Source organism: Python bivittatus, unplaced genomic scaffold (assembly GCF_059951505.1).
Source record: "Python bivittatus isolate LINGU-HERP-01145 unplaced genomic scaffold, Pbiv_v1 ctg000700_np1212, whole genome shotgun sequence".
NCBI classification, from domain to species: Eukaryota; Metazoa; Chordata; class Lepidosauria; order Squamata; family Pythonidae; genus Python; species Python bivittatus.
This window is the reverse complement of record NW_028277098.1, coordinates 71,993,986-72,009,113: the sequence shown is the minus strand read 5'-3', so window position 1 is coordinate 72,009,113 and position 15,128 is coordinate 71,993,986. Positions and strand designations below refer to the sequence as shown.

Genomic DNA, 15,128 nt, shown 5'->3' with positions numbered 1-15,128 from the left:
CATCCCCATCCAGTTAGACCAATAGTCACACCTAAATGTTTCAAAGCATTCAAGATATTTGCTCTGGAGCACCACTTGAAGACCATCAGCATTGACAAAATCACCATCAGTCAATTGCAAAAGGCAGCTTTACTTGGAACAGCTTACATCCTGCAACAATACTTTTAATATTATTAAATGACAACATCTGCCTATCCCAGGTCCTTGGGAAGGACTCGATAGGTGGACAAAAAGGCCAAATCCAGTCTAAACACCTGGCTGGCTGTGAGATCAACCATATTAAATTTATATGCTGCACGACTCCCAAAGACTGGGCAGCTTATAATCATTAAAACAAGAACAAAGAACAGTAGAAGAACACACATGCACACAAAACGGTCCAAGACAGAAGAACAACATTGGGAAAGAAGATAAACCCGGAAGGGAACAGAAAGAAAGAAAAGGGCATCACTCATCCTCTCCAAAGGCCTGGGTGAAGAGTCAGGTCTGTAAGGCCCTTTGAAACACTAGCAGGATGGGAGCCATTCGAATCTTGGGGGGATCTTCATTCCAGACAGAGAAGGGGCACTTCTGGGGCCCCAATAGGTGGCATTGTTTAATCCATGGAACCCAGAGTGTGCCAATCCTGCCAGATCAAACTGGTCAGGCAGATACTATGGAAGACAGGTAGTCCTTCAAGCCCTATGCCTTTTATATACTGCTTTTTGCACTCTTAAGATTATATGTTGTCCATTCCCATCATTAACCAACAAGAGCTGAGTTGAGCAACCTGCATTGGATGGGCTGCATGTGTATCACCTGCCTCCTTTTTTACAGCCTGCAGAGTATCTGAATGTATCAATGAAATTTGGAATGAAATTATGGAAATTTAGTGGTTTGTTTAATGGAGGGAATTGCAAATATAACAAGTGAAGAAAGTATTTTAAGTCCCTGCTTGGCTTAACTCCCAAATCCCAAGTAGGGGATAGAAAGTCTTGATACTGGTTACCATACTCTGTAATTGATCTTCCTCCAGAATTTCATTAGATTCCAAGCTAGGCTTTTATCTGCTAGCATATCAAAGCCTTCTTATTTTAAGATATATACATTTCAAGTCAGACCTGGCAGTTTTTAGTTTTACAAAGGAGTAATCACATGGAATGGATTGCTTTGAAGAAAGGAGTTAAATCATGTAATTCCCTGCAGCTATACATTTCACAGAGGGGAAAAATAAGCCACCATCGGCTTTATGGCTAGCAGCACATAGGTATTGGAATGGAATCTGACTTTCAAGTGCCATAGAGAGTGTACCTGGACCTCAGAAAAGCCTTCAAAACAATGTTAAAATAAAAGTAGATGATATCACTGCTAGATGGATTCACAGTTGGCTGAATGACCACATCCAAGGAGTGCTTATTAATGGCCCCACTTCAGCTTGGAGGAAATATGAAGTGGAAGACAACAGGGCTCTGTCCTGGGCCCTGGGCTCTTTATCATTGTTACAGTATCAGTGACTTGGTTCAGAGGACACTTATCAAGTCTGCAGATGACACAAAGCAAGGAAAGATAGCTATTAATTTTAGAGAGGAGAGAGCAATTCAAAAAGATCTAGATAGGCTTGAGTACTGGGCTAAAACAAGTAACACAGAATTTTAGAAAGAGAAATGTAAAGGTCTATTTCTGGGTAGGAAAAATGAAATGCACTATTGGGTAGACCTGGCTTGGCAGTAGTATATGTGAAAGAGATCAGGGTCATCTTGTTGGCCACAGGATAAACATGACTCAGCAGTTGAAAGAAAGAAAGAAAGAAAGAAAGAAAGAAAGAAAGAAAGAAAGAAAGAAAGAAAGAAAGAAAGAAAGAAAGAAAGAAAGAAAGAAAAGCAATTAGAGAAACAAATGTTATATTGGTGTGAATTAACAGAAACACAGAGTCCAGGTCCTGAGAAATAATTGTTCTACTCTAGTGAGTCCTGCTCAGACTTCCTTTGCAGAACTATGTCTGAGTATGCTTAGTTTACAGAAGAGACAACTGAGGGGAGACAGGAGAGCTATGAAGGGAGATATAAAGGGTTGTCACATAGAAGAGGAAGTGGTCACATTTTTCTGTTGCTCAGAGAGCAGGATAAGAACCATTGGCTTAAAACTACAAGTCAGTAGTTCAGGCTAGTCATCAGGAGGAACTTTTTACTATACAAGCTATCAGCCAGTGGAACAGGCTATCCCATGACATGGTGACTAATCCTTCAGTAGACATCCTCATACAGAGCTTCAATCACCATCTGCCAAGATGGTCTAGTGGTTTCTCACTGAACAGGATATTGGACAAATGATCTCTGAGGTCCCTTCCAACCACATGATTCTGTGATTATAGATAGGACTAATAATAATCACATCTACCCATCCATCAAGTTCAGGAGGAAAGGCTGTGCCCTCTGGAACATCATACTCCTGAGATCAGATTGGTCCCAACCTTACTGGCCTCCTGGAAGGATCTGGTAGTGGTGGGGTGCAGCCTGCAAAATGGCTGTACTGTTAGTGAGATTAATTGCTCTCTCCTGCAGATTATGGTTTTTTTTAATGGTTTTAATAGTTTCTTAAATTGTTTTAATGTTCTTCTGTTGTTAAGATTTTGGTTATTTTTATGTTGTTTTTTGTGTTTTTAACTGTGTAAGGCGCTCAGAGTCACATACGTGATTATATAAATTTATATGGCTATATAAATTGAATAAATAAATAAATAAGTAGCTTTACAGCTCTGAGGATTTTTCTCCCCTTTTCCCCATGATTTTGTGTGAAAAAATATTCTAGTTTCTGGTGAAGTCCCAGTATTGTGCATGTGTCTGTATCTTTTCCCTTGCAGAGAACAAAGACACCTCTTTAGCAAACATTACTCTTTGTCTCTCCCCAATTTCTTAGTCTACTTGTTAACCCATTTTTTGTCTTGTGCGGTCAGCCCTGCAAGCTAGTCCAGACAAGAACCCAATATCATGAGTTCCAACACTACCTTTATTGTAAGGTTACAGTAATGGAATCTTGCAAGTCTGAAAGCACATCTCTCCCTCCTTGCCTTTATTTTCCAGGGAACTAGGGAGGGTCTCTTCTTCCTTTTTTTTTTTTATTATAAATTTTATTAAATTTCCAAAAGGTTAAAATACAAGTAGGTCAAAAAAAAAAAAAAGAAAGAAAAGAAAAGAAAGATCAGTAAAGAAAAGGCATAGAAAAAGAAAGGTAGCTTCCAGCTTTCCTTGGTACAGGTATAAATGTAAAGTATATTCACCTCTTACTCCAGTATTTAAAATTTTACATAGTAGAAAATAATGTTTAGTCTAACATTCCAAAAAATTCATAAAATCAGTCTATTTCAACAATACATGATTTGCACAAGATATGTCTATAGGTATAGGGAGGGTCCCTTCTGAGATGCTCTCCATACTCCCACTGCTTCTATGGGCTGAGATGTCTCTTATCTGACCATTGCCCTGGCTGGGGATCTTTCTCCTCCTGTCTCTCAAGGGCATTTCTATAGACCATTACACGTGCCTTCAGTTTCTTACTCTGATTTTTAAAAATTACATTGACAAAGTCCATGCAATCATATATGCAATCTGTAGATTTATTATCCCCTACCATATTCTAAATATTTTTATGCTTTCAGTTATAGATTTGTGGTTTTAATATCACACACCATATTCTAAATACTTACTTTGATATTTCCAATTATATTATTGTATGTAAATTTGTAGTTCTCTATATTTCATATTATAGGGTTTTTTATTGGTTGTAGTATTCTTTAGATTTTTAAAAATTGAAGTATTGAAAAAAATTGATGAGCTTAATTAACATTCCAGTTCATTACAGATTTAGTCATCTTGATTAAAAGCAACACTCTTTGATCTATGTGTTTGTTTCTTCAGTAATCTGAAGTCACAGACTATTAATATTGCACTTAAGCCTTCTTTAAACCCAACTGACATTAAAGGAGGAGTGCTCATTTATTCATCTTCATTGAACTACATACATGAATGGTAAAACCTGAGATAATTTTTGGGGTGGTGGGTGGGGGAGAGCAGTTTTGTTTTCTGAAAGGATTTGTGTGATGCCTTAACAGGTAGTTTATTTAGCTGCTGCCAAGATAGAGTTCCTTCTTATTAAATTAAAACCTTTGTTATTTCTGTCTGAGGTATACTCTATTTTTTAATCCTTCTCTTCTATATCAAAAACATTTTACTTGAGGAAATTTCATTCTTTCCTTGTCTGGCACACACTTCAGATATCTTTGGCTATCAGTAGTTCTTCTTAGCATATGCACACATGTGACACACAGAGATGACCAGTTCATAAATGCATGTACATCCTTGGTAGCTGGCAGCTGAACATGCGAATGGATTCAACAGAGAAGTATAATGTGGAACTTCTACCTTATGGGGTACATATGCAAAGTTAGTTCATATATTAACACTGTATACTTGGTAAGTCTGCAGTCTTGTGGTTTTCTAATCCAAGCCATAGGAAATCATATAAAAAATTGGTTTATTTATTTATTTTATTTTTCTACATGGCCTTCAATAAAGAATGCTTTACAAATTAATATACAAAAAAAAGAGTTTATAGAAGGGTCATAAGAGAGGGAAGGTGGCTATATATCTCTCTATATAAATATACACATAATATACAAACACGTTGGTTATTGCATTTATGGCACCTTGTATATACAGATAAAAACATACATATGGCATATAAAAGCATTTCATCTGATACTTTTCTCAGATGTAATGTGGGATCCTGCCATGATTTTGAACTTTGTCAGAGTTGTAGAAATTCTGTCTTTGAGGTGCTTGATCTTGATTTAAGTAGCAATTATAAGGATAATTATTTTGTTCTAAATATTGTCTGATATTAAATTTATTTGAGAGAAGATGAATAGCAATGCTCCATCATGTGATACAAAATCAAAATAATTCAAAGGTTATCCAAACACAAAGAACCTGGAATTGTTGGACTACAGATATTATATTCTTTAATAGGATCACCTACAGTTGTATGTGTCAGGAAATCTGCATGGATCAAGAGTATTGAACAATTAACAAAAGATTCAAGAAATAGACAAAGGGAAAATACATTTCTTTTGCACTTGCAATGCATCCATCTTTTAATTAACTGCTCTTTCCTTTTTAGTGGATAATAAAAATGTGCTCCTTAATAGACAGCTCTGCTAGAAAAAAGGCAGGGAGAAAAGGAGTAGAATGAATGAGTGTGTGTGTGTGTGTGTGTGTGTGTGTGTTCAGCCATAGTAATTAAAAATGCAGGTGATAGTTCTATCTTTAGAATGTCCAGCCTACTCCTGTTTTACATTGATCTTCATGGACTGATTGAATGGTGTATAGTACTTGAAAAATGGTTGCTTTTTCTAGATGTTTGAATCAAGAATTGTTGGATCTGAACTATTACAATGTCTCTAAGAATTGAGCAAAATATGTAGCTTGCACATTGATACCTACATGAAGCAGAATGTGCTTCAGGAATTCAAGCTTTTGAAGAAAGACTCTCCACAAAACTGGCAGCAAAATGAAATAAGGGTGGCATTTCAAGCTTTATTTCATTCCCCTAAATATATTTTGCAGTAAATTTCCAAAATGATTAGGATGTGTTATCTGCCTACACAGAAATACATTTGATTAAGATATGGTTGTATGATTGCAGCCTAAATGTGCTTTACTAAATATAACCTATTTCTGTTGTTATGTTTTAATCCAGCTGAACTTCAAAATTTTGAACTGGATTTAGTGTGTTATGAATGCTTAGAAATCATTTATAAAAGATGAAGTTCTTCCTATTTTTGTAGAATGGTATTCTCAACAGTTGATGATAATTCTTTATCAGAGAGGAGATCTCACTGAACTCAATGGGACATTCTTCTAAAGAATCATATTTGGGATTGTGCTATATCACTCCCAGAAAAACAACCTGTTTTCATTTTTATCTTTTCATAAAGGATTAATAAGCCTTTAAGTGAAACATTGAAGAAGGTATATTTAATTTGTTCACAAGCAGCTTCTACTGAATGGAATGTTTGAATCTTTGTCATCTTCATAGTTGAAGATTCTCTATGTAGCTAATCACAATTGGGAAACCTGGCTGACAATGCATGAATAGCGTACATGAAAAACCGATGTAGGTTGAAGTGAGATCTTCCAGGATTTAAACATTTTCCTTTATATCAGCTGCATCTCCTCCCCTGCCATTTCCCTGAATTAAAGCTATTATTTACAAAACATACCTAAGCCTAGTAACTGGGATTTTCCACAAATCATCACAACTGCAGTAACCAGGATTATTATTTTGATAAGATCACTTTTGAAGAGATAGAAGGAAAAAGCACCAGGGCTATTTGGAACATTCCCCACTTTACCTTCTGTATTTTCAGTTTTCTCTCCTACCTCTATATATTCTGTAAAACCCTTCAGAGTCATAAAATGTTAATAAGAATTTTGTGACAAAAATTCAAGTCCTACAGCCCTGCCTGCATTATTAATTGGTGTTGATAGCTATGCTTTCTTAGCAAAAAGAGTGGGTGGAGATTAACCTGAGGGTATACCATCAACCTGTAGCTTTTAAATGGCTGAGAACATTTAACTTGTTCCTTCTAAGAATGAATTTAGCCACACTCCTATCCAAAATTATGTGTATATAAACTCACTAGGGGCTTCAATTGAATATAGGGGAATCTAGCTCTAGATTATCCTATGTTGCTGTTTCCATCGCTCAGTATAATTAATGGCTTGTAGAGAGAACATTGTTTTGTTTGGGAAGGCAAGTGGTGTGACTTACATTTTCTATCCTTAAACTGGAAAAAAAAAAAACACTATTAAACACTAAATTCTCTAAACCAAAATGTTCATAGCATTATGTTAAACCTCAAGCTAGTTGAGTTTTTATGAATGGTCACTGCATTATTTGTTGAATCATTATTTATTTAATTTTATCAGTGCAGTTTGATTCCTATTGGTTCTGAATAAACACTTTGAAATACATGCTTAGTAACATGAAGGAGCATGTATGAAGCATTTTTTTCAACTAATTAAAGCAGCCATGTCTTCTTCTATGATTGTGTGGTTCCTCTGCTTCTGCATGAGTGTACATGCACAGCCACTTCATTTTGGTGAGACAGGATTTTCCAGGATTTGCTCAGCCATAGTTTCTAATATGTTTAAATGTTTGGCTTGGGGTGGCATCGTACTCGATGAACATGAATGGGTAATAATATCTGTTTATGACTCATGAGTATATCTCTGCTTTTTTGACAGCAGTTCTAAAAATGAAAAGATTGCTATGAGACAGAGATATTGCTATGGAAAGATTGCTTTTGAGTTAAAAACCATGGGAATAGAGCTGGAAACATATTGTTTTCTTGATGTTTCTACTCAGTTTGGTCACCTTTCAACAGGTTGCAATAGCAGCAGATGTATGTCCCAGTGATGATGAGGAAGCAAAGAGTATCCTGTTTGACATTTATGGACTAAAGTGACCCACCTATCATAAAAGCTAAAAACTATACAACGTTGTAGCTCCTAAAGTGGCAGAACTGCCTGAGTTCTTCTTATCCTGTGTTTGCCATTTTTCTTGGACTTGCAGGTAGACACACAATAATTATGAACTTTTATTTGGGGTGCCTTAATTTCTTGGGCAGATAGGTATATTCTTATAAGGTTTCACATTGCTGTGGGCAGGAGAGGAGGAGGCAGTGCCTCAGAAGGCTGGGTTACAAAGGAATTGCTGCTATTCTGCTGGCCATCAAGCCTTGTTTTGAGAAGAAATACAATGAGTCACCTTTCCTCCCAGAAAAGCTGCTCGCCCAAGCTGTTGGTGGCTCCAGGACGGGATCTTGTATGATTTGTTTTTTCACTGAGAGAATGTGGATTGGATCTGGGAAGCTGAAAACCTCTTTATAAATGAGATGTGAAGGCTGGTGCAGGTGGTTTGGGGAAGAAGGCAATCCGAAGGTTGCTCTTTGCCTGTTCTCTGCTTTCTGATGCAATTAGCAGCTCATCATCAGCAAGATAGGAAGGTTGGGTGGAGAAGCCACTGTCATGTCCTCTGGTACCTGCTTTTTGCTGGCAAGGGATAAGAGTCACTGAGGGGAAGCTGTAGGCATCTAGAACTGAGGAACACCTGCGAGGCACTCTAAAGAGATCTGATGCTTCAAATATATGATCCATATCAGAAAAAGAAACAAGAGCCTGGGTAGAGTCACATGAGCTCTTCTCTGTATCCTCAGAAATATAGGACTGGGCACAGCTCTCCTGGACCCGACTCTTCTGCTTCAAGAGCCGCAAATCATCTCTAAAATGGGGATTAAAGAGTAAATAAAGCAAGGGATTCAGGCAGGCTGGCAGAGGCAGCACCACCAAGAGCACAGACTTGATGACTTCAGGGGTGATGAGAACGAGGCTGAGCATGGAAGAGAAGGTAAGAAAGGCCACCGGGCAGTAAAGAAGGCAGTTGGTGAAAATGAGCCAAGCAACATGTTTGATCATAGCACAGTCCCAGACAGAGTCAAACTCACCTTTCAGCAGGTTGCAATAGAGGCGGATGTACGTCCCAGTGATGATGAGGAAGCAAAGAGTATTCAATAGCACCAAAGCTACCATGAAACCCAACGTTGAAGGCTTCCCATCAGGAAGCAGGTGGGGCAGACAGAGAGGGGATGCCCCATACTCCCCAATGGAGAAGAGGGGCAACATTGCAGCCACTGAAGAGAGGATCAGACAACTCAGGGCACCTGCCTTGACAGTGCCAAAGGATGGGACCTTCCCATATGTCCGCATGCATGACACTGAAAGGCTGCATTGCACCGCAGCAAGGGTCAAGAGGAGAATGGAAGCCTCTGAAGCAAACACTGACAGGAACCCAGTCACTTGGCACCCTGCACCCATCTCCCACCTGGCCCCGTATTTTGCAAAATGACCAAAGGTGACTGCATCCACAAATGCCAGAATGGCACAGTATATCCCTGTCAACATATTGGCTCCAGCAATGGACCCAATGACAAACTTGATTGGAGACAGATAGGCTGGTGAGGCAAAGACAACCCCCACAACCAGTCCATTGCACAGCACGGAAACCAGCACGATCAACCAGACACCCAGGCGGATAACCCAGCTTTCAAACAGGTGATCACAGGGCTTGAAAGGTCCTGGAAAGAAGGAAGGAGCCAAATTACTAAAAGGAAGGAAAATTCACTGCAGCAAAGCAACTGGCACAAAGACAGCTGAGCATCCATTCAAAAAATGTCTAATAGTTGTCCATATTGCCTCACTTGCATTTACAGAGGATGATGCCACAGAAGGTTACCAACGTTTGGTCTAGTGGTTGAGGCACCAGGCTAGAAAGCAGAAGACTGTGAGGTCCAGTCCGGCCTTAGGCGTGAAAGTCGGCTGGGTGACTTTGGGACAGTCTCTCTCTCTCAGCCCAACTCACCTCACAGGTTGTTCTTGTGGGGAATATAGGAGGAGGAACGAGTATTAGGTATGTTCACCACCTAATAATTATATACATAATTATAAAAATAATAAAGCCACGATAAAAAAATCTAAAAAAAAAAATTGCAGACGTTCTGGGGCCAGAAGTGCAAAGCAAAACTGGTGCAACTGTCTTACTTCACCAGTTTTAAGGTCATTTGCTGCAATCAAAATTTTGCAGCTGACCTTTCAGAGGAAAATGGTTCGTTTGGGATATTTTATTTGGCTTCCACTAATTATAGGAAGAAACAAATAAATACAGCATAAAAAACTGCTCTGAATTACTGGAAAACCTGCTTATTTTCATCTGTGATTTCAACAAATGCTGTGTTTACACTTTGTGCTAAGCCAAAGTGTGGTTTTGTGGATTAGCGTATTGAGTGTGATTTCTAAACTATGTTTTAGGGCTTATTGTGAGATTTTTTTCACAGCACTAGAAGTTAAAAATACTTTTTTAAAAAGAGGTAATCAAATTGTTGCATTCATCACCACTGCAGATTTGCTGCTTGTGTGAATCTACTTCTGAATGCGGTGACAAATGCAGTTCTCATCAGTAACTATCACAGTAGTACTTTCTCACGCCACTCTTATTTCCAGGTCTTTGTGGGTTTATGTGTCTAGATACATAGAACATCCATCATTTTTAACAGCACTGAGATTGTTGTAAATTATGTTGTCGGTAGTTTGGTAATATTTCTCACCAGGGCTGGGTGTACACTGGATGTTGGGATGTAGCTTTGAATCTTCAAGGTCCGGCTGGAAATCATCCATGTCTAGGTCATCTAAACAGTAATAAAAAAAGGAAGAATCACAAGCCTGTTAATTCTTAACTTGCTTTTATACTGAGAGTGAAACATTTCTCTTATTTTCTTAGAAGCATGGCTGTGGAAGCAACATGAATGTCAACTCTCTTATATTATACTACATTACTGGATCTCATGATTGACATACAGTAGCTCATCTTGAAAATATTATTGTTGTGACTTAACACGTTGGGAAACTCAAGATAAACTAAATATATATAACAAAGTTTTAAAACAAACGGACAAACACACTTCCAGACTAAACTAGGATATTGTCTTTGGAAAGTTAGTTCTACCGAGTTACATCTATAAAATAATTACTCTGCAGAGCATTAAGAGGTTGCAGTCTCAAAGGAGACACAGCTACAATATGTCCCTTGCCACCAAATTAGTAGGAATCAAAGGATGCTGTGGTTCTTTTTTTTTTTTTGCTGGCACTGTGTTACTTATTTCTAAAGGGGCATGGTTAGAAGCATTCTAGATAAGGGCAGAAGATAAAGTACTTTCAAACTTCAAATAAATCCCAGGAAATCTAGAACTATATTTTGCTCTTTAGTTAAAAAAAAAAAGTATGATTATATTTTGGGCATGTCATATTTGGTTTTCTAGCTTACATTATGCACATTTTTTAATCTTTAATTTTAGGTTTTATGATATGGGCATTGAGCAGCTCTATCATAGTAGTACATCACTGCTGGAAAGTTTTCCTAATGTAGGGTTTAACCATTAGTCCTGAATCATCAACTGTTAGTGAAAAGGTCCAGTTCAAGAGGTGACTCCTGTGACATAGACTAGCAGATGAACCGTGTATTTCACAGGTACAGACTTTCAGCAGATGCAACTTTCTTTCCTTATCCTGGAATGAATGAAAAGCTGCCTCTGTAGATTTTCTACTTTTGTCAATAAAGTGATGCAAATCCTACCATTAAGTATTTCTCTCTCCAGTGAAGTTAGTTTTCTGTCTTCAAGAGAAAACTCACATAGCACAGAATATGATGAATATTTCCAAGGATGTTTGACACACACACAAAAAAAGACTGAATTTCAGGTCACTGCTGCTTCCTTATAATGGTAAGCCCAGATCTACCTCAGCTGAGCTAGGAAGATGCTGGCACCTGGAGAAGGACCTGTTGCCCAGTAGTCTAGACTTTGCTGTTTATTTTCTTGGAGGTGTTGAGAACATGATTTGGGGCAGTTTTAGAAAAGGTGCATATTCTTTTCCCACAAACATCCTGCCATCAAAACAGCCTAGTTGTACAAAGGGAGCCATACAGAGCTTCCATTGAACTTGCAAGCAAAAAATGACTTTGTATGCTGTTGGATGCATAGCAAGGCTCAATGGTCTGGTGTACACTATATGTAAGGCCCCTCCCTTTGCTGGCCTGATTCACTCTGTTTTCTAGCTCTGACTGTGGCTGAAATAAAGATTTTCCAGGAAGAGAAGAAAGCAAACCCTTCTTCCCAGTCATTGGCAAGCAGATGCAGAACCACAAGACTCCATTGTAGGTGATGAACTAATGTGCTCCTTGATACAACAGAGTGGTGCTGGAGGGTGACAAAAGAAAAGGTGATCGTACCTCATGTTGGAATAGTCAAAGTGGGCATACTGCTTCCCAAAGAATGGAAATTGATTCCTATGCCAGGACGCTCATAACTACACAGATCATCAGGTAACTGTCTGCAAGTGCTATGTTCTTTGTACCTGAAAGCAGGAGGTGAGCACAGGAATTGAGTGATGTATGGGTATAAGTCATTCCTGCATAGTAAATCAACTTTCAGTAGGAAAAAAAATGGTAATGGGAGCAAAATTAATCAGATATCCCATTTTAAAAAAGTATTCCTTTATCTCCAAAGTATAAAAATGTAGAATGAGGGGGTGGGTGGGGGAAGTTCATGATAACACATGAATGGGCAGAAAACCAATTAAATATGAATTCTAATCAAACCCAGAAACCATTACCCAGATGGCAAGCAAAGGCCTGTCCCTTCCATTTAGAACCACATCTGACCAAATGTGAGGAACTGTTTCATCAGCTAGAATATAATATAGTACAATAAGACAGTTATACTTAGGCCAGGATCTGAAACCAGGATCTAAAAAGATCAGGAGTTAGCAAGTCCCCTCTCCCCACTAGTCTGCATCAAATAAGCTTCTCATTTCAAGTCCAATCTCGGTCTTGTTACTGTGTGTGTGTGGGCTGTGTGTTTATGCAATCATGTCATGCAGCAAACAAACAATCAATGTAGTGGTTTGGGAATTCATATACATCTATCAACGTTTTTTGCATGTGACTTGCAACTTCACAGAAATCCCCCTGCCACAGAAAGATTTGAGTAATAGGCCTCTTCCATTTAGTAGCCACACGGGGTCTAGCGGTACAGAATTTTTCTAAAGAGAAATCTAAGTCTTTCATTTGAAGTCCTTGTACAGATACTGTCATAAAAGGTTGAGACTAGTCATAAATATTAGGGTAGCAATGAAAGTGTATAGATGGAGTGATCACTGCTGATATTGTTTTCCAGTAGTTCTGGTCCTATTTGTCAGGGATGTGCCTAGAAGGTGATGCTGAAAGCACATCTCGACAAGATGGAGGCACTGTTGTTAAAGAGAAAGCTTATTTTGGATGGGGTTGCAGTCCTCCACAAAGAACAGATTTGCAGTTAGAGAGAGCACTTTGACCCCTGCTGCCACTGGATTTGCAGGCAATAACTGTAGTGAGGAGTGCATTTGTACATGTATGGCTGTAGTGCCAACTACAACCCTTCCTGAACTGATCCAGCTTAGCAGCAATCATCATCACCTTGGGTTCAACTCATCTTGACTAATGCAATGGGGTGATCATTAAAAAGCATCTAAGGAGCACAATTAGTCTAAAATGTGGCAGCCAGGTTTCTAACAGGAACCAGATATAGGGACCAGGTAATAGTGCAATGGCTACCAATTGCCTACCAATCACCATCTAAGATGCTGAGGTTGACTTCTGAAGCCCTAAGCACCTTAGGGCCTGACTATCTGAAGGACTGCCTCTTCCTCTAAGAACGTGCCCATTTAATTCCTCTGTGTGTGCGCGCGCGCATGTGTGCAATTCTTCAAGTAGATCTTGATTCCTGGTGACTACCTGGACAAGTCCCTGCACTTTTCTTGGCAAGATTTTTGGAAGCAGTTTGCCACTGCCTTCTTCCTAATACCGAGAGAGAGAGAGTGACTGGCCCAAAGTCACCCAGCTGGCTTCATGCCTAAGGTGGGACTAGAACTCATGGTCTCCTGGTTTCTAGCTTGGTGCTTTAACCACTACACCAGTCTGGCTTTCTAATCATAAATAAATACCCCAAATAAAGAGAGCTTGGGCATACTTTCCTTCTTAGTAGCATTCCTGCACTTGTTATTATAAGCTTTACCTCAGTTTTAGCAAACTTGAGTTACAACTAAAAGGCAGAAGCAGCCTAAACAAAACTTGATCTTACAGTGATCAAGTTCCAGGGTCCTCTTGTAGCCATCATCATCCTCAGGACTCATGTCCTCCAAGTCCCACTGACTGGAGGTTTTGAAGAAGTTGCCACATGCTCCATAGGCACAGCACTGGTATGCATAGGGCACCTCCAAGACCCTATGGAGAAGAACACAAGGTTATCAGTTATGGGATTCTGCCATTCTGCACGCATATGGGCAAAGAAACAGATGTTGCAACTAAGCTGGCTTTTTTGGTTGGTTTGTTTTTTGCAAATTGAACATAGGGAGGGATAAAGTTAAACCTGAAGACTGGAGAATGCCCAGGAGATCAGAGATCCTGGCCTTTTAATACCGCCACAGAAGAAGGAATTTTTGCATGTGGCATTTTTCAAGCAGGCTTGTAAACAATCATTAATCCGCCTTTCACACAACGATTAAATGGGCATAAATAAGTATATACTTGTATCATATGTTCATGGCCTCCTAGTACTCTCTGTGTTTACAGGAATATAAAGTAAGGAAATTCTGCATCCTATTTGTATAGTTTCTTACTTTATATTCCTGCAAACACAGAGAACATTCAATCTCTTTATAAAACCAGAACTAATTCGTGTGTTAGCTGCTTGTATCATAACCAAATGGGTGCTTTCTTTACATCAGACTAATTGGTTACCATACTGAGTGGCTGATGATCTCGTAACTATTAAGCATGTGAGGTAACCTGTGTACAGTCATGCAGTGGCAGTGAAAGGGAGTGAGTTGCTTGGGCTCTCCCATTAACACCAATGTGAAATGTTGCTGGCACCGCTGCCCCAGTGTCCTGAGCCTTGTGGTGCACTGTCTTGTTTGTGCTAACCCCTTCAGGCAGTTCATTAATCCACAGCAGACAAGACATGGCCACACAAATAGCATTTACTGTAGCAAAGCTGGATATCATTAGCTGAGGTTGGTTTTTGCAAAGGTTTTCCACTCTGCTGAGCCCCAGGTGGGAGCCCCCCATTTCTCAGGCCACTGCTTTGTGTGTGTGAGTTTGGATTATGCCCATGACAAGCCATTCAATGGCTCATCAATTTTCAAGTGAATGATGAATGCAGAGTGCAAGCAGGAAATTATACTTGCTCAAACCTCTAGCTCTACTGAATTATATGGAAGCGTCTAGTAAACATAGACCGCAGAAGGCAGATCAAAGTAATTTAATTTTTGGCCTTGGGAAGCCAGAAATTAGGAATGAAGCTCACCGTATCTTGGGGAAGCTTTCTTTAGTGAACACTTCTGACAATGCAGGATTGCCTTTGAGCTTCAGATGAGTCAGTCCACCCAAGCCAGCCAGTGGCAGCGTCACCAGTTGATTGTCAGTCAAATCCCTATGACAGACAA

At 39.2% G+C, this 15,128-nt stretch overlaps 1 protein-coding gene across 1 annotated transcript in view; it reads right to left on the bottom strand.

The window, feature by feature from the left end:
- Positions 1–7,739: 7,739 nt before the first annotated feature.
- The window catches only part of LGR6 (leucine rich repeat containing G protein-coupled receptor 6), a 140,635-nt gene continuing 133,246 nt past the window's right edge, over positions 7,740–15,128 (bottom strand). The window contains exons 13-16 of the mRNA XM_088153408.1: positions 14,990–15,115; positions 13,766–13,908; positions 10,199–10,279; positions 7,740–9,172 (exon numbers count right to left, since the gene is read on the bottom strand). Coding sequence (XP_088009534.1) covers positions 7,923–9,172; positions 10,199–10,279; positions 13,766–13,908; positions 14,990–15,115 — 1,600 coding nt within the window. The 3' untranslated portion in view covers positions 7,740–7,922. The remainder of the gene's footprint in view (positions 9,173–10,198; positions 10,280–13,765; positions 13,909–14,989; positions 15,116–15,128) is intronic.